The sequence below is a fragment of the Phoenix dactylifera genome, unplaced genomic scaffold, assembly GCF_009389715.1.
Source record: "Phoenix dactylifera cultivar Barhee BC4 unplaced genomic scaffold, palm_55x_up_171113_PBpolish2nd_filt_p 001818F, whole genome shotgun sequence".
NCBI lineage: Eukaryota > Viridiplantae > Streptophyta > Magnoliopsida > Arecales > Arecaceae > Phoenix > Phoenix dactylifera.
In genome coordinates this window covers 40894-68486 of record NW_024069111.1, presented here as the reverse complement: position 1 = coordinate 68486, position 27593 = coordinate 40894, and the positions used below count along the sequence as shown (strand labels likewise).

Genomic DNA, 27593 nt, shown 5'->3' with positions numbered 1-27593 from the left:
ATTAATCCAAGCATCCAATAATTAGTATGCAGAAAAATCAGCAAGCTGAAAATTCTGCATACATAAATTTCAGCAAGCATAATCCCTTAAATTTCAGATCTAAAATGCCTTGAAAAATTTAATTCTAATCTTAATCTACATAACCATGGCTCTGATACCACCGTTAGGATCCCACATATGTCATGAAAATTCGAAATAATTTTCAGATTGCAGCCGAAAAACTATGCAGGATCCGTTCATCGCATGAACGTATTTTAAAACCATTCGTTTGTAGATTGATTAGAATTAAATTATTTTAAATTATTTTTAAATTATTAAGAAGATTAGATCTTCACCTTGTGCGGGTAGATGGTCTCCGCAAATCTGATTCACGTGGATTTGTAGAAGGTTCAATGGAAGCCGCACACGCGTCCGGCCTCTACAGGTATCCACACGAGGTAATGATTCGATCGAAGCCTACGTATCTCCCCGGGGTGCTAGCTCCCTTGCAGAGATGGCTTTTGATGGCTGAAGTCCTCCCTTTCAATCAACTCTTAAATGCTTAGGGAGGAGGAGGAAGAAGGATGGATCAAAAGGAACAAGAACAAAGCCCTACAGCCTTTTTCTTTTTCTTCCCTTTTAAAACCGAAATGAAGAAGGAAGAGGGCGATCAAGGCTCTTCTTTTTCTTCTCTTGATGGCGGCTCAAAGGAGGAAGATGGAGGAGAAAGGTTGCTGTCGAAATGCATCAGAAAAGGATCATGAAGAGGGGTCACACGCCTCCTCTTTTAATCCCTAAAGTGATAAGGATGAGTTCCTATTTTTTAGGAACTCATCTTTATCTTTTGTTTTGGCCAACAAGGAGGGGCGTGCGCCCCTCCTCTTTCTCCCACGCACACCCCAAGGGGAGGGGCGTGGGCCCCTCCCTCAAGTTCATTTAAATCTGCTATTTAAATAAATTAAAGGGGGTTTTAATTTGGGTCCATTGCATGAGTCTAATCCTAGTCAAAATAGGATTTTTATGAACCCATTTCAATTTCCTCCAAATCCTAATCTAATTAGGATTTAATTGAACCATGACTCTATTAAACTCTTCAATCCTAATCCAATTAGGAGTCATGAAATTAATTAGATTAAATTTAAAATTAATTAGGACTTAAAATAATCCTAATCTAATTAGGACTTATTAAATTTCAGCCCTAAGACAATTAGGACTTTAGAAATTCTATTCCAAATAGGATTCTTATTTAATTTGAAATCCTAATCCAATTAGGACTCCAAGAATCCTACTCCAAGTAGGACTCATGATCAAGTCCAATTAATTAAATTTAATTAATTAAATTAAATTGCAATCCGATTGCAATTGTTCCTTCTTCTAACCACTAACTCTTAGCGGGTTTTCATTTATCAATCTAATTGATTATTTGTGATTCCTAATCACATTCAACCATCGGATCGGTCATTACCTCTAATGTGTGTGACCCCATAGGTTCTATTCTGACTGGTAGTGAGATATATTGCGATCTCTATCACAATATCATTGAAAACTCTTTTCAATGGGTTGAAACAATTTCAACTCAACTCATCAGGGTTTATCGACCATCAAGATGATCCCTGTGAGTCTCACCATCCCCCAGTGACACCTAGCAGTATGTAGTGGCCACCCAGCAGAATAGAATGATGAACCTCTAGGTGCAGTTATCGTATGATATAGTTCTTCTATCGTGGATCCCTACAGACCGGAGGTCATGGATAACTCGTCAAACCCCGTCGTTTGTCATATGTCTAGATTTATTCGACTTGAGTTCCATAGTGGAAAACTCTTTCTCCACTGTATATTATTGCCCTGGCCAAGGTCTTAGAACTCTGTCTAATAAATCATATAGGATCACTCCTCTTCTATCAAGGTCGATAGATTCCATGTAAGTGCATACCCTACTCCTACAGTGAACCTACTGCAGCCAATCTACACAACAAGGACCCATATGACTAGAGACCATGTATATGTGCAGTCAAACTACAATAATCACTGTGAGTAGCCGAAGCACCGCAGGTCAAAGGACCAGTCACACTACTGCAACATCAAGTAAGTCACTGACGAGTGGATAGACATCCAAGTGATTTCTTGTCTTGGTCACGCTCAGTACCCTTATTCTCTAACAAGCACCTGCACTCTCACTTCAGTGTCCCTACACTGTGGACTCGAGTCTCGTCCATCCATAAGGAAAGCGATCTGTGCACTGATCGGATCGATTACCGTCCTCGTGATGATCCATTGATCAGGAGCATTTAGAAATTAATCACCAATGATACATGGCTCAAATTCTCAACTCTTGAGAATATGTATCATCATCTTATTAATTCTTGGATGATTCATAGACACATAAACAATATGAATGAAAAGATGCCCATTTATTATTCAATAATAATAAAGTCAAGTACAAATTTATGTCACAGAATAAATAATGTGTATGCTAGATTGGCTTCTAGGGCATACATCTAACAGCTAGGATCTGAAATTTAGTGTTACCGACAGCTGAGTTTGTATATAATAGTTCGGTCAATAAGTCCATAGGGATGAGTCCATTCAAAGTGGTGCATGGTTACAAACCTAGGCAGCCCTAGACCTGATCTCCATGTCTCATCAGCATAGACTATTTGAGTCTACATAGTCATTTGTGTCGCACCTGCGTTCATTGCATCAAGAACTCAGCAAACACATTCACTCTAATAACTTAAAATATAAATCTCTTGCTGATTTGTACAAACGTTATCAAGAGCTAAATGTAGGAGATTATGTCATAGTAAGAATTAGACCTGAACGATTTTCTTTAGGAACGTTCAAGAAATTACAAGCTCGTAGTGCGGGACCGTTCAAAGTTCTAAAGAAAATCAACTCCAATGCTTATGTTGTGGATCTTCCTGAGGACCGTGGGATTAGTGTGACATTTAATATTGAAGATTTAGTCCTCTACAAAAAGAGAACAATTATTTCTTCTGACCTGATCATCCTGATCCGTTACCTGTTGTTGATCCGCCATCTTTAAAATTTCATGCACGCAGAGAACAAATAGAATATATATTAGATGAGCAGGTTATGTCAACCAAAAACGGTGGATACCAACGTTACCTTGTTCGATGGAAAGGCCGACCAGAGGCTGACGTGACATGGATCTCGAGAGCTGAGTTGCAGCGCATTGATCCTGACCTTTTGGAGCAGTACGACAGCCGGCCAGACCTGCACTCGACGGGGTCGAGTTTTTTCCATCTAGGATGAGTTGATAAGGACATCAGAGCTATTCATTCAAATAATCGCGCCATCAGAGCCACTCGCTGTTCGCATCAGAGATTGACATCATTATGGCTAAAAGATGATCTTGAGCCACCAACTTGAGATGGGCTCCGAATTGGGTCCAATCAAGTTTGCGTCATTTCTACTTTATTGCATTATTAGTTGCTTTTGTTATTGCTTGAGTCGATTTGGTTAGTTATTGAGTCAAGTGATTAGATCAATTGATCGATGTAAGACCTAATTATAAAGGTCTAATTTTGGGTGTAATCATTTGGTTTAATGATCTAATATTAGTAAGTGTTTAATTGATGTGATGTAAGGTCTAATTTGTAAGGGGCCAAGTTTGGTATGTAGTCAACTGATTGACCTGATATAAGGCCTATATAAAGGCCACCCCTCTCAAAAATTAGGGCATTGAAGAATTGAATAAAATTATCCTCTCTTTCTCCTCCTTCCTCCTCTCCTCTTCTTTTTCTTCCTCCTCCTCTTTTCTTCTTCCTCTTCTTTCTCTATTCTCCCTGCAGTGGTCCTCCATCAGCTTCCCAGGCAGGATTCATCTAAAGTATATTTGGTTCATAATCGAAATCAAAATTGGAATGAATTAAAATAAAAATTGAAATAATTATATTCTTCGATGCGTTTGGTTGGTGACTAGAATCAAGATTAGAATCAAAACAAAATTTTAATATTAGAAAAAAGTTGAGATTGAATTTTAGAAGATTAGAGCATTCCTACGGAGCAGGGATAACACTCTTTTTAACTAAATCGCTGAACTGTAAGCCGTTTATTTTTATTTCCATTCTCAAGTTCAGCTCCCTCCAATTAAGAATGCTTTTTGCGTGATGGGTCGAAGTTGCCTTTTGCCGTATCCAATTTTGCTGATGCCGTCTCAACCACGAGTCCTCGATGCTTTTATGAAGGGCAGGCATTGCCATCAATAATAGCACCATATTTATGGGTCTCACAGCAAATTGTTAGATCCCTTAATGACCAGTTATGATGTACCTCTCGCTCAATCTAGTTAAGCATACCATCTTCCAACTTCCAACAAAGACCCGCAAGCCCGAAAAAGGATGGCACGGACGAGAAGCCGAGATGGAGACAGCAAAGAGAGGCCGACAAATGAAAGAGGGCTCACCAGACCGCTTTCAGTTTCATTAGCGGTTCCTCGGAGTCGGAATGACGTAGATCATGGGAAACCGGAGCAACAGTGGCCGTCCGATCGGCAGCGCGTCATAATGGGCCTAGCGCGGGAGACGGGGGAGGTCGCCGTCGAAGCCCATCACGCGTTCGTCGGAAATTATTATTTCGTCTTCGGTTTGGGTGCCGACTGCCGAGAGAGAAGAACGCAAGCGGGACGTCGGACGTCGAGACGCGATCCAAGGTTTGGGAGACCGGAGGGGGGATTCTGTTTCGATGGGGGTGGTGATCGAGAGGGAGGTATGGGAGCCGAAGCCGATCTCGTATGTGTTCCTCTTCGCGTCGTGCTTCGCGTCCATCTCCCTTCGCCCCTTCCGCTCGAGGAGCGGCGGCGGCGCCTCTACGGCGCCGTTCCTGCGGTTCCAGAGGAAGTTCTTGCTCCTCTACTCCCTCGCCTCAGGTTTCTGGATCCGGTTTCTTGAATACCATTTCTTGTTTTGTGAATTTTATGTATAGTTTTGGGATCTGCGGGTTGAGATATGGGTGTTGGATTTTGGGTTGTTTTCGAATTTGTTGCAGGTTTCTCTGGTATTTATGGATTCTTTTTCTTTTCCTTTCCTTTCTTTGTTCCCCCCCCAGTAATGGAAGGGCTTGAGTCGGTGTTTGGGGAGTATGAGTATGCACATTATGGAATTAAGGGGGAGCAGATGGCGATGTGTCTCGCGGCTGGAGCTGCTGCTGCTCTCTTTGTGGGTCCTTTCTTAGGCATTCTTTCTGATGTCAAGTAAGTCTGTTCTCCTTTTTTTCTTCTTCTTTTTTTTTTTAATCATTTGCAGTGGTATTATGACAGTACTCCAAAATGTTCCACTTTGGGTAGAGGGCATATTGCTGGACACATTCTTGAATATCCTGTTAGGTGAACATTCAGGATGAAATCATTATACTCAGAAAATTGATGAGACGAAGTGATGACTTTTTGGTATCCTCTGAGATCAGAGTGGGCTCTTGCCCTCCCTTTCCTCAAAAAAAAAAAAAAAAGGATTTTTGATATCCTCAGTCACATTGGTTTTAGTTGTAAATGATGACAACCTGAATCATCTTCCCATGATATATATATTTTTAATCTGCTTCAGTTGCATCTGAAAAGGTTTAATGGAATAGAATTCGGAAATTATCCTGTGAGATTTACCCATCCACTCAATTCCTATCTTTCTGCACTATCATCTTCAGTTGATCTCTAGTTCTGAAGACTTTATTTTAATCATCCAATGGTGGATTAAGCAAATAAGTAGCTTAATTAGTTATCAGGATTTTATCAGGGAGTTTCTAAAATCTCATAATTGTTTCTTTTATCTCCGCTTCAGCACAAGATTGTTTCATCTTTGTGATGAATTTGAGAGTAATGTCAAAACAATCTCATCATTCTTGAGAAATCTGGGTACTCAAGCTGGAGGACTTTCTTCTTCCTCTTCTTCTTCTTTTTTAATGAATAACTTTCTTTAAAATATCATAAATACCTTCATCTTATTGTAGTTTTTGAATGTTCAGTAGGAACTCTTCCATCTCATTTTGGAAATAATGACTAGAATACTTTTCATACTCTCTGATGTTTCTTTTCATCAATTATGATCTAGAAGTATAACTAAGGTCCACAAAATTGGTACCAAGAACTATATCGGTATGTTACCAATTTGGTATGGTACAGTCGGTATGGAATGGTCGGGTACGGTATGGTATGCATTCCACTGAGACAAGATTTCAACATTTTCTTCATTTGCAACCATAGTATTGCCTAAAATCAGGTGGTATGGGTCGATACCAGGCAATTTCACTCAATTCGGGTGGGTACGAATCGGTTTAGCTCGTATATCAAACCAAATCTCGATACTGTGAATGGTACAATACGGTTGGTATAAAAGACCTCGAATATAACTATTTCTTGCATGACTTCCTACTTTGAGGCTTGTTTGAAAATTACCTTCTTGGTAATTAATTCCTTTAGACATTCTATATTCTCAAATTTAGATGGTGGGGCTGCTTCATTGGATGCCAAAAGTCAACTAATACCTGGAAATGGCCGAGAATATAAAAACCTATAGTTGACCAGTTGGGCAAAAAAATTGATTCAATAACAATGACATATTCAATGAAGGTGGAACTATTTGGAGCTTTTGTAATTTAAATTGTGCAGTCCTCTGCATATCCTGCACCGCCTATCATGCTGCATATTTACTCAAACCATTATTAGAGATAGTAAGGCTTATCCATGTTTTAAAGCAGCTTGGTAGACTTTACAGATCTGTCTCGCTTTATTCATACTAAGAGTTGCATCCTTTCTCTGTTTCATCATTTTGTTTTTTTTTTGTTTTTTGTAACATCAGTTTTTTCATAGATCTTCCCATTGCCTCCACAAAGTCTTTTCTAGCGAGCATTTCTTAGTACTGTTAAATAAATCTGAAGTATTCTTCTTACTAAAGGTATCCTAAGATTATTGTTGCTTGTGATGATACCATGTCAATTCTTTCTGTACATTTGTTTTGCAAATTGTGCAACTACTGTGCTTTGTAAAATATACCCATTTCTACTCTTATTCTTAGCTTATTGACATCTATCATAACATTCCCATCTCAATCACTCATGTGCTTGGACCCTCTATTGTTGTACATATTGATTTATATATGATTGAGGACTCTAAAGGTATTTTATTTTCATTTTTTATATATTGATTTATATATGTTGTCAGATTCCTACTTAGTTTCATTTTTTTTTACTTTTGTTAGATGTGCACTCATCAATCAAAATGTTCCCCATCCACTTTATAAATATCAATCAATCCACTTTTCCTTTGTATCATAGACCAGACTACTTTTCTAGGTATTTAATAATGTGCTTCATCCAAGTTAATATCAATTACATGCTGGTTCATTCTCCTCTCTTGAAATCTTTCTGCACTTGTCCATGTGTAAATTGTCTCCATGGTTATTGGAGTTTTTTAATATTGGTCTTGATATATCTTGTGATTATCCTCTCCCTCTTTCATGTTGAAAGGTTCTATGATAATAGGTGCAAACTTTGTCAATATAAATGGTTAACAAAATGCTTTCTTTCAACAGTATGGCAGCATCAACTTGTGAATAAGTTTCATATAGGGGACATTCCCCTCTATTGATCTCATGTAGTTTGTCAATTGCTTTTTCTTCCTTTTTCTTTCTTTTTTTGGGGGTGGGAAGGTGGGAGGGTGGTGGTAAGAGAAGGCCCTAAGGCATTACATTAGAATTGTACATATTTTACAATTTAATCCAAGGTTTGCCGAACCAGTACTGGGGCTCGTATCGGCCGGTGACCGGTTTGCTATGGCATGGAACCGTATCATGCTGTTTCGGGATGTACTAAAAAGAGAGGAAAAGAGAGAGAGGGAGGGAGTCAAAGGAAGAGGGAGGGAGAGGAAGGGAGGGAGGAAAGGGGAGAGAGAGGAGGGAGGTTGGAATCCAAGGAAGAGGGTTGTCGTGGATGCAGGGAGAGAGAGAGATGGGGAAAAGAATCCCTTGTTTCTATCTTAAACCTAGCCTTCCAATGGCGAAGAAGAAGTGCTAGCAGTGGAGGGGGGAGCCGCCGTGGATGCGAGGGAGAAGAGAGGGAGAGAGAGGCTTACCGGTGAAGCGAACGGTGTTGAGCAACGAACGAGAGCCCTCGAACCATCAAACAGCAAAGGAGAACCCTCGAACCATTGAACAACAAACAAGAGCCTCTTTATGCTCTCAAAGCATCGAACCAGTGGGGGTGATGGATTTATAGCCGAACCGACTTGACTTGCTGAACCATTCCAACTTGGTGTCAGTTTGGTTCATTGTGGGCTGAGTCACCTGATTTGGGTCGATTCGGTGATCATTGATTTAATCATTTTGTATTGGAGATCTAAGGGGCAATGGAGTTGATGAAACATCTGCTAAGTATTATGTCATATCTTGGTACGAACTTTTGTTGCTAATTGATTAGCTGGCTCATTCTGAAATCTCCTTCTTAATGCTTGTTAGATGCATCACATGCCATGCACTGCTAAATTGAGTTCAAATACTCTCGAGACAGTGCTGGTAGTGCCAAAGATTGAATAAGGACTTTCGTTGAGCTTTATTAATAATGAGTGTATATGTATGAACATCTGTTTTTTTGAGGATGCAACAAGAACTTGAAATAACAGCCCAACAGAACCATTGGGCTATAACTTTCCCAACATTAATCATAGTTCACCACGTATAAAGGTGATGTTGTATTTGTTCCTAGGATGTCGGGTGACAATAATAGAGAATGTATTCAATATCATCATTTGAGAAATCACATAGGGTTCAATTAGATGTATAACTATATATATGAGATTGAAGAAAAGAAAGTGCATGAAGTGTGCCATGCAAAGAGTTAGACAGAAATAGCTGGACCTGCAGGTGGACTGGAGAAGCCATTTTTTCATCCAGCTAGGTGGTTGATTGCTGCTTTGGTTACCCTGGGTAATGGTATGCTGTATTGATATTTATATGTCCATGAGGAGTGAAGGCCCTAACTCGTAATTTTGTTATCTTTGGAATAGTGCCAAGGCACATTTTGGCTGATGATTTCCTCTTTTATATCATCTGGGAATAAGTCTTTTAGCACTTGAACTTTCTGTGCTCTGTAAAAGTAGTTGATATACCTTTCTGTAGTGTGGCACTTTATTCATGTCAGTAGGAATACTCGATGATTTAAAGGTGGGCCACATAACAAGTGATCCTTATAAAATTTGATTGTCTCCATTCCAATGCTCTGTCTATCCGCTGATGAATCTTAAGAAATACTTGAAAGACTAGTTTTCATTTTCCAAACAGGAGAAAATTATCTGCGAGGTGGCATAGTCCATTACCCAGCACTATTAGTGTATTGTTCTTTAACTATCTGGTCCAAAACTGATTGTTATTCCTCAAAAGCTTGCCTCTCGCTTGCATAATAGAGCCAATCTAATAAGTTCTGCATCTCTAACTGCAAGTTCTATTTCCTTTTTCCTTGTAATAACTTGCCAGTTTAGTGGGTCAATGCCTTTGCTATTCACATATTTTTCTTTCTAGAGAAAATTATGGCTGTACATCTGACTCTAAAGTTGACTGCCTTGTGTAGATGCATGCCAGAAGTTGCTTGCTAGTGCATAGATTGGGATTGCCAGAAGGACTACCTTGAGTAATCCAATCCATAATCATGTCGACAAGGTCTTGCTTTTCTAGGCTTAGAATTGGTTTGTTAATGAGCTTTACAGGCTGGCACAGGGCTGCTCACATTCTAATGAATCTCAATGCACATCTTTTTCACTATAAATTTAATTTGCCTAGGACAAATGGATATCACTAAACTTCAAATTTCTTCATATTGGTAGCTGGTTAGTCTGCAGGGGCTTAATTCCCTCCAAGTATGCTTAATGGTCCAACATTCTTTTTGAGCCTGGACAAATTTGGGCAAGAATATCCAGACAGTATAGCTGCTGTTTCGTTCATAATCCAAGTTAACTACAGCCGGTGCATAATATCAGATTCATTATTGATGGCTGGCATTTAGAGATGGTTGTAACTGTGAACTTTGGAAGTGTGGTCAAAGTTTTTAATGTGTAGATAGCTTGATCATTCCATAAATTTAATTGCTCTGACCTTTTTGCAATCCTGGCCTCTCATCAGTTCCCTATTACAGCAAAATAATTAAAGATGGCAGGATCTAACTTGTGCTCAATTGCAGCGGGAGCTGGTGTAGTGCAGATATAAATTCAAGCATTGGATTCTCATGTCTGGTGTAGAAAAGGACATGTAATTATCATAGATTACTCTGCTAACTGAGCTCTATAGTGCTCTAGTAAATGTCTTTGATGGTTCGCAATCAGTAACTGTAATTGGGAACATGCATTGTATTGCATTTGGGTGGATGAGTAGGGAAGCAAAGCTCTTGTAACTCTAGTGTATGGAAGTACCTAGAAATTGTAGGCATAGAATAGAGTTTTGTGCTCTTGAATAATATCTTCTAATTTAGGATTTAATCAAATGATATATTATATGTAATAGTACTATATTTTTATATATTTGAGTCTTATCAAGCCAAGCTTGATTGAGCTAGGTCTGTCTTTGGCTTGTGGTATGAAATTAATTTTGAGCCTATTTGCTAGGTCAAGCTTGCTTTTTAGCTCAAACTGCATTGTTTGTTTGACATCCCTATATGATACCCTAGGTAAAATATATATATAAGCTACAAAACTTTGACACATGGTAGGAAAATCTACCATTACTATAGAGTATAGACAGGTTGTATTGTGGCATTTTTTCCTTCTGAGAACTTTGGTATTCATTTGTTCTTGCAGGCCCTACAGATTTGCAGCATAGGCTAGTTCTGTGATGGTCTTCATCTGCATCAGTAGGATTTATTTCTTGTTTCTAGTGAGTCTTCTAGAACACTTGAAGCAAACACATAGTTAGCTATAACTAATGGAAATGCTTCCCCAAACAGGAGGTTCATGCAATACTTTATTTCAAGTTCTGCAAGTGTCTTCGAGACAAATCCAATTAAAGAACTCTCAAGCACTGTTAACTTCACATTCCATTGTTCATCATTGCCATAGTATCCCCCAACAGAGTTTGCCTTACTGACAGCTTCATATTTTCAGAGTATATTTGTTTTATGTTTCTGTGTCTGGATCAAGTCTACTCTTTTCCTTTTATTCCCATTCTGATTTACAGGGTTTTCCTTATTCGTATGAGGTCAAATTATGTAACTACTAAGTTTGGCTTGTATTCGTGTGATTTGGATTTTCTGTTTTCACTGCAAGTCCATCCCTTGCCTCAATTTGCCTTGACCAATAACTTTGCACCAATTTATGGAGAGTAAATTTTGGGGTGAGATTCAATTGTAGCTTGTTCTCAATTCTTGATGGATCATACTTTGAGCATAAGGTTGGCTCAACTTTTAAATCACCGCATTGTAGATCCAATCTACTTGCTACATTGTCTCTGATTCTATGACCTGTAGCCACTCTGGTTATAAATTCCAATTAGTTCCCTAGTTTGGTATGAGTTTTGTTGACCATTACGAAAGAAAATGAGCTGAACCAAGTACTTGGCTTCTCAGGCTCAGCATATTATATGAAAGTGTTAGTCAAGCTTGAGCCAAACTCCAGTTGAGCTTGACAAAAGCTATTGGCTTGTGAGCTTGAATTAGCTTGTTAATGAGCTGAAAGTGAGCTGTCCATGAACAATTTGATTCACTTCCATCCATTTTAGCCACATACTTTGATATGGAATTATGATTTATCTTCTTGATGTCATTATTTATGTTCTAAAAGAAACAATTTTTCCTATTTATATTGTAGTAAATTATCACATTCATGATTTCTGCTATTGGTTATCCGGTGCATCGAAATTAATGATTCATTTATTGATATCTGTAGAGGCCCAAGAAAGGCTTGTCTGCTATTCTGCATCCTTCATCTTCTTCTGGGTGTCTTGAAAAGCATAAGCAGGCATCCAAGTGTATGGGTAGCAAGTGTATGCCTGTCACTCGCCTCATCTGTTTTCTCCTTCTGCTTTGAGACATGGATGGTAACTGAACATGAGAAGGTTTGTGCTTTAGTCTGTTGTTTATTCGTAATGTTACCTACGTCTTCCAGTTAATGTCCTTTTCTTACTTTGCAGCAAGGTCACAGGCAGGATTGTCTAAGTGACACCTTTTGGCTAATGACCTTTTTTGAATCTGCATCTCTTGTTGGAAGTCAAGGGCTGGCAAATTTATTATTCAAGGATTTTGACAAAGGATTCTTTTCCCCCTCAGCTCCAGCTGCACTGTTGGCAATTATAAGCATTCTTTATATCAGGAAAGAATGGAATGGATGTCAGCAACAATCAGTTATTGGGAGTTACAGAAAATCGTTTTCTGCACATGTTCTTAATGGTAAGAATTGCGTATGCAGAAAGCATGTCAAGTTCTTGGCTGCAACTCTTTTTTTAACATGGTTTACTTCTTAAGAAATGCATAGCATGCTATAGGAAGTGGCCTTGAATGGTTTATACTATAGTTTTCTTTTCTACCCAGACTAATTGAGCTGTAGTGTTATATAAAAGGAGAAGTCATAAATGGGAACTCAAGGGTAGAGCTCTTAGAGTGGATGGCAATATAGGTTTCTCATGTTGGTAATGATATATAAGTAAACATCGAAAAATTCACATTAGTATCATCTTTTAAACCAGACAAAGAGTCAATAAATTAATTATAAGTACTGCAATATCATTCTAGCATTTGTTTAAATGTCAAACCTGAAAATTTTGATATATCAAAGCTCTTTAACTTAATGTATAAAATTATTGGGTTTATTATGTAAATCAAACTTATAGAAAGGTCAAAGCTCTTTATGTCATGGACCAAGAGTTTGCAAGCTGTTTTCAATTCAGTGTCAATACAATACCATGTCATTCATATAAATAAGGACTGAGAAAGATATTGTACTAAGCATAGATGTGGAGGTTCTTGGTGGATCTATTTTTAAGTCCTACTTGATCTGAATGCTTAAACTAAGCAAAAAGGTCCAAACCAGAATGCTTAAACTAAGCAAAAAGGTCCAAACCAGGATGCTTAAACTAAGCAAAAGATCCAAACTGTTCTAAGTATTTTCATAATTCATACGTTCGGTACTCAAATTTCATTATTCAGTCTGTTGCTTCTCTCTAATCTCCACCTTATCTCGAAGAGAGAGTATCTACTCATGTCGGAAATTATACAATTGGAGTCAACTTATCTTGATGTTATGTGCTCTGCCAATCTTCAATAACATAAACAAGTAACAGAATGTTGAGAAGGGTTTTGAAAGTCGTTAACTCGTAATTGAATGCAAACTGTGCTGTGACATTCTTCACATTTTGGGGTTAACCTTGGCAAAATATTTAAATTCCATCATGTACCTATCTATACTGTATTCTACGTACATTATTGGCTATAGATGAGCACATTAATAAAAGGGTGGCCCTGTGCATGAGGCTTGTGTCATTGCAAGGCCTAGGGAGGCTTAGATATACGCAGCCTTACCCACATGTGTGAAGAGGTTGTTTCTGTGCTTCGAACCCGTGACTCCTAGGTCACAATGGAGCAATCTTATAATTGTGCCAAGGCTCACCCTCACATATGAGCACAGTACTATTTGTATTGTGTGTGCCAGTTCATGCTATTTCATATCGATCATTATAGACTGATATTGAACTGTTATGGATCCCTATATTTTGAGATGGGCCTTGGAATGATTCTGGACACAAGGTTGGTTGGCATGGTACAATACCATGCCAACCTATAACCAACATTTTATGCTTATGTCCTTGGCCTTAGTTGCAACAACAATTGGTTCCTCGCTGTGGATGTTGGCCTTGACCTTGAGTAAACCATGAGGAACAAGTGTTATAGCTCCCAACAGAAGTCTATTGACTCTGTAAACTCACTTTAAGGCAATGGAAGTCTACCCTCCAGGAGGGCAACAAGATTCCGTGCATGTGCTGATTGGTGCGGAGAGAGAACAAAGCTCCTTTGTCATGTCATGCCTACGAGTGTAAATGTTGAGCAACCTCCTGGTAGAACTGCTATTATTGAGTATGAAAAACTGCACAAGGGTAGTGGGGAGAATTACTGTTACTCAAAAGAAAGTGATTAAGATAAGGAGAACGAAAAGTAAGCTCATGATAGTAATGAGAAATTGAAGGGAGTTTGATGCAGCAGGACCTGTGTTGCCCAGAGATGCAGCCCAAGAAGGGGGGTGAATTGGGTCTCTTTAAAAATAATTAAAGTTAAAACGTATGGAGAGTATGAGTTACTGTTATTTTATAGATTCAGCAGCGGAAATAAGATTACAAATACGACAGTGAATAAAGTTAGGAAAGCAGTCAGGAATATGCAGAGGAAAGGAAGAGAAGAACTACAATCACAAATACCAAGGTTTATAGTGGTTCGGTGCACTCCTAGCACCTACGTCCACTCCTCAAGCCTAGCTTGAGATTTTACTATAACCTAGTAGATTACAGCCTGATTGTTTTCCGGGCTCACAATCAAAACCCAGTTGGTTTTCCCAGGCAACCAACCGAAAATCTTTTGTTTTCCGGGATCACAAACAACCCAGTTGGTTTTCAAATAAACCAACCAAAAATTTTACACCGTTTGTTTTTCTGGGCTCACAAACAACCCAGTTAGTTTTCAGATAAACCAACTAGAAACTTTTTCCTTATTGAATATTCCCGATTCAGCAACTTCCAATCGAGGCTTGGAAGAGTCTTTACAAGTTTCAAATCAATGAAACTGTTACAGCAGCAATTAATCCAACTAAAAGAATGCTGTAACTAGAAAACTTAAAGCTTCAGAGCATATAAAGAATAAATCAATGAAAGTAAAAGCTGAAGCTGATGAAGAAGTTGGTTGTGGAAGGATGTTCCAATGTCCGAACAGCAGCTCTTCACGATGCAGTGAGAAACTTCGACTGATCTCCTCGAGAGAAAGTTTCAGATTACAATGCTGGTGAGGATGATGAACTGTTAAGCTTTTCTTCTCTTTTACTCAGTGGAAACCTTTTGTTTTCAATATAATCTTTTTTCTTTCCTTGTTGTTTCCATTTTGAGGTTCCCTCGTATTTATAGACAAATTCTTCGGCGGGATTTGAATTTCTTTCTTTCCGTTCTGATGAGAATCTTTTTCTGTTACAGAAGAAGACAAAAGTCGTTCACAGCTTTCCGTTGTGGTCCCAGTAGTACAAGGGTCAACTCATATAACTCAGGGGTCGACTCATGTTCATTCTGGGTCGGCACTTCAAAATGTGGAGAAAGCTTTTGCTGTCATCTTCAAAGGGTCGACTCTTAATTCTTAAGGGTCGGCTCATCTTCATTAGGAGTCGCCTCTTTAAACACAAGGGTCGACTCATCGTCTTCAGGAGTCGCCTCTTTAAATGCAAGAGTCGACTCATACCATAATTTTCCGTCTGTCGCTTAAACTGAGCTGGGGTCGACTCTTCAAACGCAAGGGTTGACTCTTCAATTTCGGGGGTTGACTCATTTTGAACAAGGATCGACTCTTCAAGCTTCTCTCAGGTGGTAAAAACTTTCTGTTTACTTTAAACTACAAGGGTCGACTCATGTTTTGCGGGGGTCGACTCATTGACTGTGTTCCTTGAATAAAACTTATCAGAATCAACTTAAACTTGTCCTTTTTGCTTAGGGGGTTGACTCAAGTTTTTCAAATAGAAAGCTTTAGACTTCATCTCTGATCTCCATGGATTAGATTATGATCATTTTCTTTTGAAACATGTCCAATGAGATGTTTGCGAAGAACTTATGATTTTGCAGTGCTTCATTCCTTCTAATTTTTCTTGACTTAGAAATCTTCACAATTAGGCCAATGTCATTAGTACACAATATGATCTCAAGTGTTTTGTAATCATCAAAATTCATCCTTTAGGGTTGACAACCTGCATAGGGATCTCCTGCAAGTCCCTAGATCTTATATTAAATATTCATCTCTATTTTGTTTAAATCTGATAATAACAGCCTATTTGTTGAAAATCAGCTAGAAGGGTGTGTCTATATGTATATATATGTTCTTAAGGCATGGCATGAACCCCTAGGTTTGAGGCAATCAATCAAGAATCAAAGAAACATCAAGGCAACACAGGAAGAATAAACAAAGAGCTAAAACTTCTATTAACTGCAGCAAATGTTATTATATCACTCTTTGTTCTTGTTTTAAATTTTAAAGGATTTTAAACAGGATTAAAAAACTAGATATAAATTACCTAACAATAGTCAATGGATGGTTTAAAAGGAAGAAAAAATGCTCAGGGAAGAAGGTGAGGCTGGCCTATGCAAATGACAAGGCTTCTTTCTTTTGTCCTCATTCTGTTGCCACTTTCACCTCCCTCCTTTTTTAGGTGCCCAAAAGAAGTCTGATGTTCCTGATCTTATGTGGGAGGATGTGGGTCTCATATCTTTTACTTCTATTTTGTGGAGTGGGGTTCATAAAATTGACTAGCCTAGTTTGGCGGTTGTGCCCAGCATGTTACCAACACTATGCTAGCATGGTTGGTACTAGTATGGGGTCCGGTGCCAAGATGGCAAACTTTGCCTAGTAGCAATTGCTTTATTGCTGAAGATCTTTTTCAGTGCTTTGAGTCTATCAAAGGCTTTGAAGGTTGTTTGCTACTCCCCAAAATCCACTAGCTTGTTATCAAACGATCCTTAAAATCCTCTGAGTTGCTTTGGAGTTCATAAAAGCATGTGTAAGATCTTTACTTAGAGAGAAAAACTAAAGTGTGATTTATTGATAAAAACATTAAGGTACACTCACGAGAAGAATACTTTTATTGATGTGTCATTTGAGGGCATGCAGGTATTGATAGGGTTCTGGGACCCCTTACATCAATAAATTTTGGACCGCTTGCTTACTTCTAGTCTTGAAGAAAGGACTAATCTTGGTTAATTCTGCACAAGGTGGTTACATGGCCTTCAAGGCATCTGATGGCTATATTTGCATTGCCAGTCACTGGAAGTCAATGAGATGCCTTTAGATGGTTTTCCCACTCCAATTTGGAGTAAAAGTCAGGTTTCTGGCTTCTGATGGTCGTTTCCAGCCTCAGAATCTGATGGCGGGTTTCTGCTGCCTGCTACTTCGAAGGCAATTCTGTGCCACTAAAAACAGGCAGCCTGACATTGCTTCTCTATTTTATCCATAACTCTCTCATTTGAGCTCTAATTGAGGTAATTTATGATGTTTTGTAAGCTAACTCAGTATTTTATCCAACGAAACTATTTGAAGTCTAAATTCAAACTGTGTTGCCTCTGCCGAAGCCTTCTTTCAGACTGATATGTGCAAAACGGGTCTTTGGAAGGTAACGTGTGATGCATCCTTCTACCATAAATATAAAACACAAGCCAGTGTGCAGCTATGTGTTTGGTGTCTAACATGTAATGACTTCTAATTTGCATCAGGAAGGTTAGGCTTCATGCTAGAAATTAAACTTGGTGCCAATTTGACTAGTCCACTAGTTTCTTAATCAAGGTTCACCATACCGGTGCATACTGCCCTATACCTGGTGTACCGGTACCAAACAAGACTCGATACAGGGGGGCGTATCAAGTCTCCATGCATTGAACCAACCCCTATACTAGGCATACTGACACTATATTAGCCAAGGTCTGACGAACCAGCCCGTACCGGTCGGTTCGAACCAGTCCGGCCTATAACCGATATGCTGGAGTAGTAGAAATCGGTACAGAACGGTTCTGTGCCGGAGACGAAGAAGACGAAGAGGAGAGAGAGCGCGGGGAAGAGAGGGAGGGAGGAGACCCGTTGCTGCCATTGGAGAGCCGCAGAGGGGCGGTGGAGGCCGGGGGGCGGGGGCGGGGGAGCCTGCGGGGGCGCGGCGGAAGAAATAGGGGATGTGGCCACGGCTTTTAAATTTGGAAATTTTAAGAAAAATCGACACTCGATTTGCCGATTTCACTTAAATTTCCTCCTCGGCATCGGCCTCCGCTGCGCCCCCGCGGGCTCCCCCTCCTCCCCGCGAGCTCCGCTGCCCCCCCGGCCTCCGCCACCCCTCCGTGGCTCTCTGATGGTGGCGACGGGTCTCCTCTCTCCCTCTCTTCCCTGCGCTCTCTCTCCTCTTCTTCTTCCTCGGCTTCGGCGGAAAAGAGCTGACCGGTTCGTACCGGCTAGTTCCGGAACGAACCGGAACCGTACCGGTCCGGTAGGCAACCGGTATGCTTATCGGACCCGGTATGGCAAACCTTGGTATCAGCATGGTACTGGTATGGAGTTTGGCACTGAGATTGCGAATCTTGCTCTTAATATATTCCACAGCCATGTTAATTTGCTTCTAATGCCACACGTTTTTCAATGGTGGAATTATCAAGCTTGTACGTCACCAAAATGAACTTGTTGTCTACCACAACTAAAAATTCAATTGGGGAACTTCCTAATTCACTTTATCTCCATTTTACTCTCTTTTATGCTGCTAGTGTCTTAAATGTATTGGATAACTAAGGAAACCAGGTACCGAACTTTCCAGTTATATTAGCATTATAGAACTCTATCTTAAGTTTATGGCTTATTGTCTCACTCTCATATGTCAATAAATTATGGTTTGCTACCTTCTCCTTTCATAGCCTCTATTTTGCTATCCATTGTTTGCAAAATCTGTTGGTTTCTCCCCTAAGACTCCAAAAAAAGCACTAGTGTGGTTGTTTCTTTGGTACCACATGCTGCTTTTTTTCTGCCCTAAGAAGTTCTAATCAGTATATGATTTATTCTCAAAGCAGGATCAACACATGATTGCCCTAGGATTTTGAAATCAGCATTTGTTGCTCTTACATATTTTTGACTATTCCTCTTGGGCATGAAATAGTATATAAGTGATATTATTGTTTTTATTTGGAAAAACATAGATTTTATCTCCCTAAAAATTCTTCACAAATTCAAGATTTATATCAAACTTTTCCAAAATATACTGCATTTTGTCCATATGCCTTGTTTTTGCCTCCAACTCTAATAGCTTGCCCCCAACAATCGTTTGTAGATCGCTGCTTGCATAATTGATGTTCTTGAGGTTCTCTTCAAAACATGGAAGCTAATCATCACATTTAGCTTGGGTCATCATTGAAGCGTTGCAGATCTGAAGCCTTGATTTAGGATCTTGGATGCTTAAATACCACTTTATGCACTATGTTTTTCTTTTCAAACTCTAAATCTAAAATTAAATTTCAAAGTTGTACAATTGGATATAATTGAAGCCAAGGACTCTAGTCGCGGTGAGATATCCTGCAGGACACTGGGATGGGGTACCATCCTGACTGTGGAGACAAAACCATCCTGCCATTGTCTTAGCATCCCAATCAGTACATCTTGGGGCATCCCCTATCTCAAGTATTAGGATGGGCCGGGATGGTGGCGCATCTCCTTCCATGGAAAAACTGCAACAACCCCATCCCATAGGATTTAAAACCTTGATTGAAGCACCTGCAGGTATGAACTTCTAAAACAGGTACCACCCTAAGTGGAATTTCTCAGCTGCTATGCACTCTAACAATGCTCCTTCATTTAAAAAGATCCATAGTCCTAATCATGCTTTGAAGGTTGACATTTTTCAATAGGCTCTATTCCTTCTTATTGTTTTTATTTATTAAAAAGTGATATTTTAACTCATTACATTTCTTTTTAACTTGATGCAAGGTGAAAATGTGCCATACACTGCAACGCAAGTGCCTGCAACGATTAGAACAGAAGATCATGCCATTGCTCTAAGTTTCCATTCTTTCAATCTAAACATCAACTTAGATGTGACAGAATGTTCAGACCTCACTCAACCAATAATACAATTCGAAACATAGCTTGCCATTTCCTTGTAGAAAGAGGAATAAGACTTCAAAAGGAAAAAAGCAACATGCCTCATGAAATAGCCATGTTCTGTTGCAATCTCAAGCTTCTTGCATGGAGAAAATTACTTTTCCGATCTATCCATTCCCTTGCCATCAGCAGTCAAAGCTACATTACTCCTATCTGAAAAAAGGCTGTTGTTGATGATCTAATAACTTCAGCATTTGCTGTCTTGTTAATGGATGTCTAGTTTGTCACTGCTATCGTATCTGAACAATATATGCCAATTCTTCGGCTTATTGTAAGTTGAAACTTGAAGCAAGAGCATTCACATTGCATTTCCTGAAATTGGGGTTGAGTGCCACCATCTTGAACCAAATGTTAAACAAATAGCTGAACATCATCCTGTGAAATGGTTACTGCAAGTACTCTTCATGCTTGCAATAAGTACCTGGACCTTTAGGCCACATTCTAGGTGCTAGCATACCTATGTTGCTTTCTATTTCACCACTGCCGGAGCTGCTCCAGTTCCAACCTCTGCCTCAGCTCAGAGGCCAAAACTCAAGGTTTGGGTCAAATGCTGCTACTTTGTAATGGGACTGTAAGAATGGCACCAACTATAGGTTACCTCCATGGGCCTCCTGATGACAACATTTTCCCCACAATAGCAGTGATGGAAAGATGTAGTCAAAGGACCACAAGGAGCAGCCATGCACATCTCCTTGGCCAGTCCTTGCTAGTTAAAGAAAAGTCAGCATAAACAAGTTTTTTCTGCCTTTTTCAGGCGATTAGTTAGGCAATTTTTGTTTTCTTTAGCTATAAGATTTCTATATTGCGATAGGATTTACTTTGCTGGCTTTTAGAGACTGTTTTGGAAGTTTCTTCTTGCATTAATTTGGGCTGCAATTAGGCGCCAGATAGGTGTTAATCTAGGAAGCATGGATACAGACAAGATGCAGATATGACACAATATGTTGAAATTGTAGGATATGATATGGCTAGGATACGATCTTAAATTGACGCTTAAGAGTCAAACTTTGGATGGCCAAGAAATCATCTTAAAATTAAAAGGATATGATTGATTTCTTTCTGTTTTAGGAGTCCTAACAGGATTCAAAGAGAGGGATGCAGCCAACATTAGCTGGGTGGGCCTTGCCACTATTCTTTTTGCTTTTTTAATTATTTCTAGTTTAGGAGTCCTAGTGATGTAAGAAAAGGTGTCCAGCTGAGGCTGTAAAATATATTTGTATGCAGGTCTGGGAATATCGTTGGTTGGTCATTCCTTGGCCTTATGAGTCTAATCGGGTGTACGTGCCTAGTTTTGGGTTTTCTAAGCCAAAATAGATCGCATGCTTTCAGACTGCATCCTGACCTTTTGCCTATCTTTTCATTCCCTTTTATGAGCTGCTGTTTGCTTTTTTGGGGGGCTTCCCAGACAGGAGGATATGGCTGCTTTCATGGTCTCAATCAAGCATCCATTTTTCCATGGCAGTCTTTTGGATTCTTTGGGCACCAACCATAGTGGTATGTTTATGTGATTACTATATACTTATTACCATGTTATATGGAATTTTCATGCGCTATTTTATTTTTCATTTTAAATTTTGTAAAAGATATATGCTGCATTTTTGAGACTAGTGATCTGATATATATACATTTTTTTTGGAATGTTGTACTGTTGGGTTGAAAGCAAGCATCACTTTTATGTTCCATGTTTCAACTTACTAAAATCTTAGCTCAGGACATGCCAATTTTGTATCTCAGACTCTTATTTGTGAAGTCGTATACCTTGTTTCTATTAACAATGTGAACTTTGTAGATATTAGATTATAGTGCCTTTTTTCCTTTTTTTAGTTAATGTAGTTCTTTTAACATCGTTCACAAAAAAATGCCATGTTCAGGGCTTCTGTGATTTTTTGCTTTTGGTTATCCATATTATATTTCATTTTAGATGATCATTCTTGTGGGTTGAATGAATTGTGGAACAAAAAAGAAATGAAGTTCTACATTGTGAGGCCACCATGAGAAGGTAACTCATCGATTTGTAAAGCATGCAACAATATGCTACGATGTTTAGGCTCAACACAACCAGACTGCATTCCATCATGATTTTACAAAACAATGTGAATATCAAAGGGGCTTTATGTCAGGTAGCTATCCTACACATCTGATTGTTGAGCTATATTTTAGGACTTCATGCATTTTCTATATGGCTTTGATATAGCTTGGAGATCTCCAAAGGCTCATCAGAGCTAGCAATTATTGTAACGGAAAACTATCTTTGTAAACTCAGCCAACAAGAGTTTTCTCAACAATTTATGAATTTCAAGGATTTAGTTCCCTTGAAAAAAACTGTTGCGAGGATTTGATTTGCTTGATCTAAATATCTTATTGCTTATTTCCTAAGTTTTTATACACTCAGTGACATGGGAAAGTGGGGACTCAAACTGGAACATACTTTGATGGACCTTAATTATTAGCTGGGTGGTTATCGTAAACCTGTTTGCAATTTGCTGTTTGAAATGTTGATTCAACACTTCTTTGCATTATGACGTTGGGCATAATTAATTGTACAGCTATTAGCTGAAGAGCAAAAACAAAATAATAGGTTATGGCCTAGTCTAATGTAGAGTCAATTGCATGCTTGTGTTAGGATAAAGATTCTAAAATAGGACATTCAAATGCAAGGTGAAGAATTTGTTAACTGAGGTTTCAACCAACATTGTTCATAATCTTTGCAAGTGCATTCTAACATCTTTCTAGAGTACTAGAATGATCCTTTTGGATTCTATGCATATCGAGAAGTTTTATTGTAAGACCCAGCTCTTCTTCACGTCCCAGATCAAGGAGAGAAGAAGTCGTATAGAAGAGAAAGGAAGAGATCTTAATATTTAAATAGACTTCAAAAGGAAAGAAAACGAGGTAACAAGCTCTACTTCCTGGGTGAGAGCAACCCGATGCATGCGAATAGAAAATACTCTACTTCGGGTGAGAGTAACCCCAATGAAAGCTAATAGACAAGAGATAATACCACACCCCCCCAGCTATCCTCTCACGCCCTCATTTATTTCCCATGGGTGACCTCTTGATAACTGACGTGCGGAAAAGCCGGATGTCATTTCGGAAGACTGTTTCTCACTTCTGATGTTGTAGCCTCGTGCATGGCTTTCGTTCCCTCCCTCTCCTTCACACCCGAACTGCAAGTGGCTGACTTCTTCTCTTCCTTTACCAGACTCCTTGCGACTTCGGCGTCTTCGTGGGGAACGTGATCGATGGTCGCGAGATAACGTGGGTTCGGCCTCCGAACTCGTCGAGGTCTGTTGATCCCATCATCCCTTCCCCCTTCAGCCAAAGCCTTGTCCTCGAGGTTGGCTCTTGGGTATTGTTGCTTCAATTGATTATATTCTTCCCAGGTAGCGTCCTCCTCTGGCAACGATCGCCATTGAACGAGAACTTCTTCGATGATCTTCCCTCCCCTTTTGACCCATTGATAGTCCCTGATGGTGGCTGGTTCCAGTGCGAATTGTCCGTCCTCTTGGATGAGTGGTGGCCCTGAACAAGGAACTTGTCCCTCTCCTAGCTTCCGTTTGAGAAGCGATACATGAAATACCGGGTGAACCCTTGCATCCTCTGGTAACGCTACCTATAAGCGACTGGTATGACGCACTGAATAATGCGATAGGGTCCGAAGTATTTCTAAGCAAGCTTCTGGTGCACTCGCCGGAAGATCATCTGTTGCCGATATGGTGGAAGCTTTAAAAACACCCACTCCCCTACTGCAAAAGTGACTTCCCTTCTATTCTTGTCTGCCTGTTGCTTCATTCGTCCTTGCGCCTTCTCCAAGTTGCCTTTTAACTCCATCAGTTGGTCACAGGCAGCCAAAGTTCTATTGACTTCATCCACCGCCGTGAGCCCTTCCATGTAGCGGACGATTGTTGGTGGGGCTCGTCCATACAATGCCTAAAAAGATGTCATTCTGGCAGTGGAATGGAAAGTGGTGTTATGCCAGTACTCCGCCCATGCCAAGTTCCGCTCCCACGTCTTCGGAAACTGCCTGCACAAACACCTGAGGTATTGTTCGACACATCTGTTAACCACCTCGGTTTGGCCATCGGATTGAGGGTGGTACGCAGAGCTCATGTGGAGAGTGGTGCCTTGAAGCTTGAAGAATTCACACCAAAAATGACTTACGAATATCGGGTCTCGGTCGCTAACAATCGACCTTGGCATCCCATGCAATTGGGCCACTTGGTTGACGAAGAGTGCTGCCACTTCCCTTGCAGTGTATGGATGGGATATGGCCAAGAAGTGGGCATATTTGGTGAGCCGGTCAACGATGACCAAGATGACGTTCTTCCCTCTAGACCACGGTAATTGTGGAGTGATTGATTAAAACCCTATTTGATTTTGATGAGCTCAAAGCATTTGAGTATATCTCTTGTTTACTAATGAATTCAATTAAGTGTTTCAGTGAAAATCTTGTCTAAGTGTCTCTAGACTTGGTTCATAATATTTTGGATAAGTTAAGAAGTCAGCTTGAACCAAAGTCTGAGACTCGAGTCGACTCCAGAGTATCACGAGTCGACTCCAAGCGTATCAAGTTCACTGGCACGAGCTCGAGTCGACTCCGGATCAGTACGAGTCGACTCCGACTGAGAACAGACAGACGAACAGAAAGCATCAACTCAAAACCTGTCAGCGAGTCGACTCCTGAAGTGCGCGAGTCGACTCCGATGTTCACCGAGTCGACTCCAGGGTAGTATGAGTCGACTCCTAGGAGTCACAGGCAGAAAAGTCAGAGAGCAGTTTTCGGGTCTGAGATTCGAGTCGACTCCAGTGGAACGCGAGTCGACTCCGATGGTTGGCAAGTCGACTCCAAAGAAAGTGAGAGTCGACTCTCAGAGGAACACAAGGAAAAAGTCAGAGAACGTTTTTCGGACTCTGAGATTCGAGTCGACTCCCGCAATACGCGAGTCGACTCCTAGACACCGCGACCCCAAAGAAGACAGAAGACCAATCTGCTGTGTCTGAGAGCCGAGTCGACTCCTAGAAAGCTCGAGTCGACTCCAAGGCAGCGGTACACCAAAAGGGCAGAAGACTTAGTTTCGGAAACTGAGAGCCGAGTCGACTCCGGGGAAGTTCGAGTCGACTCCAAGACTAGACGAGCCAAAAGACAGAAGATCGGGAGTTCGGGCTCTGAGCGCCGAGTCGACTCCTAGGACAGTCGAGTCGACTCGAGTTGGCCAAGTTGAAAATTGGCTCCGTGGACTTCATGGGATGAGCCGACTCCGAAAATGCCAAGTCAGCTCCAGAAGTTGGCGAGTCGACTCCGGGTCAAGACGAGTCGACTCCCAGTCGAAGAGGCTACTTTAATTCAAATCCGAAACAGTTGCCGAGTCGACTCCAGAAAAACATGAGTCGACTCCCGCTACAGCCGAGTCGACTCCTGATCGCGCGAGTCGACTCCAACCCACCAACGGACATATTGTCAGGCTGTGCAGAGTGTGCAGAACGGGCAGAAAAAGGTCTCTAACGGCTAGTTTCCGTGGGGGTTGGTTTAAATAGCCACAGAGGACTGTAGCAAAGTAGAGAACAACTATTCCACTCAAAGTAATCAAGCATTCAATCTCTGCAACCTGTTCTTCAACGAAAAGAGGGAAGAGCGGCATTAACTCCATCCAACTTCCTCTTCCCAGCAATTAAAGAAGCCTCCTCCTGCATTCAAGTCGACCACACATTCAAGAGGAGACCCGAAGTTCGAGAAGCCCCACTCAACTCCAACTCAAACGTGTTTGAGGGCTTCTAACTTTTCTTCTGTTTATATTGTTATTTATCTGCTTTTTGAGAAGCTGTGTTTTCTGTTTGTACCTTTTATTTTCACCTGGTCTTTACTTGGTTCAATCGGGGGATTGAATCAAGGGTATTGAGGTTGGTTGGTGAGCCGAGTGTAAAACCAACGTGTGTAAGGGTTCGATTGTGATCCCGGAAAAACAATCGGGGCGGTTCTAGTCGGTGAGCCAGGAAAAACCGACCGAGTTCGTTGTGAGCTCGTAAAACAACAAGTTTGGTTGTGAGCTTGGAAAACAACCGGCTGTAATCCAAGGGGTTATAGTGAATTCCCAAGTGAGACTTGGGGAGTGGACGTAGGAGCAAGGGTTAGCTCCGAACCACTATAAAACTTGGTGTTTGTGATTGATTGTCTCTCTTTCTCTTACTCTCATATCACTTACAGCACATAGCAATTAATTAAAGAACTTGCAATAGTTTTAATTAGTCATCCACAACGTTTTAAATAGCTAAATTATTTTAAAACCCAATTCACCCCCCCCTCTTGGGTTGTCTATCTGGGCAACAAGTGGTATCAGAGCCTAAACTCTTCCACCCAAGAGTAAAAGATCGAAATGACAACCCCATTTGGATCTTCCCACATTGAGGGTCAGTCCACCCAAAGACCCCCATTCTTTAATGGATCCGACTACTCATATTGGAAGGCTAGGATGAGAATATTCACCAAGCCCAAGACTATGAGATGTGGACCATTGTAGTAAATGGGCCATACATCCCATCCATATATGTAGAGAGTGTCACGGTACCCAAACTAGAAAAGGATTGGGATGAACATGACATGAGAAAGGCACAACTAAATTCTAAAGCTATGAATGTGCTTTATTGTGCCTTAGATAGAAATGAATTCAATAGGGTCTCTACTTGTAATTCTGCAAAAGAGATTTGGGACAGACTTGAAGTGACCCATGAGGGCACGAATCAAGTCAAAGAATCCAAAATAAATATATTGGTTCATAAGTATGAATTATTTAAAATGGATTCTAATGAAACAATCACATGCATGTTCACTAGGTTTACTGACATTGTCAATGGCCTAAAAAGCCTTGGCAAGAACTATACTAACAGTGAGCTTGTCAGAAAAATTCTTCGCTGTCTACCAAGGTCATGGAAAGCCAAGGTGACGGCAATCCAAGAAGCTAAAGACTTGAACAAGCTTCCACTTGAAGAGCTCCTTGGATCCCTAATGACTCACGAGCTCACAATGAAGCAGCACAGCGAAGAAGAGTCCTCCCATAAGAAAAAGGTAATAGCTCTTAAATCGACATCATCTAATAAAGACTTGTCTTGCAGCAGCAGTAGTGAAGAAGAAGAGCTTGAGGGAGATGATGGTGAGGCTCTTCTTATGCGCAAATTCAGAAAATTCATCAACCACAAGAAGTCCTATCATCAAAGGAGAGGCCCCTCAAATTCCTACCACAAGGACAAAGGTAAGGAAAGGGAAAATGAGGGGATTGGGTGTTACGAGTGCAAGAAGCCGGGTCACATAAGAGCTGAGTGCCCTTTACTGAAGAATGGGAGCAAGTACAAGAAGAAGAAGGCTCTTGTCACAACACTATCCGACTCTGACTCATCATCCTCTTCATCGGATGAGGAACAAGAGGAAAAGGCCAATTTCTGCTTCATGGCCAATGAAAATGAGGTAACGTCCGAATCGCCTTTAGATTTTACTTTTGATGAGCTTTATGATGCTTTTAATGAACTAATGATTGAATATAAGGCTATAAATGCTAAAAACAAAGAACTAAAAGTAATTAACCAAACTTATATCCGTAAGTATGATTCATTAGTTAAGGATAAAGATGTTCTTATCAAAGAAAATTTAGAACTTAAGACAAGCAATCAACTCTTAACTCAAAAGACTAATACCTTGAGTAAAGATAATGAAAAATTAACTAAGGAAATTTCAGAACTTAAAAACAATAAACAAAACTTAAACGAGAATCTCATAAAGATTT

The 27593-nt window shown here is 40.2% G+C and overlaps 1 protein-coding gene across 3 annotated transcripts in view; it reads left to right on the top strand.

The window, feature by feature from the left end:
• Nucleotides 1–4431: 4431 nt before the first annotated feature.
• Nucleotides 4432–27593, top strand: part of LOC120103996 (molybdate-anion transporter-like) — a 37346-nt gene continuing 14184 nt past the window's right edge. For 2 of the 3 annotated variants that reach the window (XR_005510145.1, XM_039122849.1), the window contains exons 1-5: nucleotides 4443–4870; nucleotides 5050–5194; nucleotides 11855–12023; nucleotides 12099–12354; nucleotides 21227–21315. Coding sequence is in view for 1 of the 3 variants with exons in the window: in XM_039122849.1 (XP_038978777.1) it covers nucleotides 4687–4870; nucleotides 5050–5194; nucleotides 11855–12023; nucleotides 12099–12354; nucleotides 21227–21315 (843 nt within the window). In the remaining 2 variants the exon portion in view is untranslated. Of the gene's footprint in view, nucleotides 4871–5049; nucleotides 5195–11854; nucleotides 12024–12098; nucleotides 12355–21226; nucleotides 21316–27593 lie in introns of all 3 variants that reach the window. The other variant, XR_005510146.1, reaches the window with a different exon arrangement.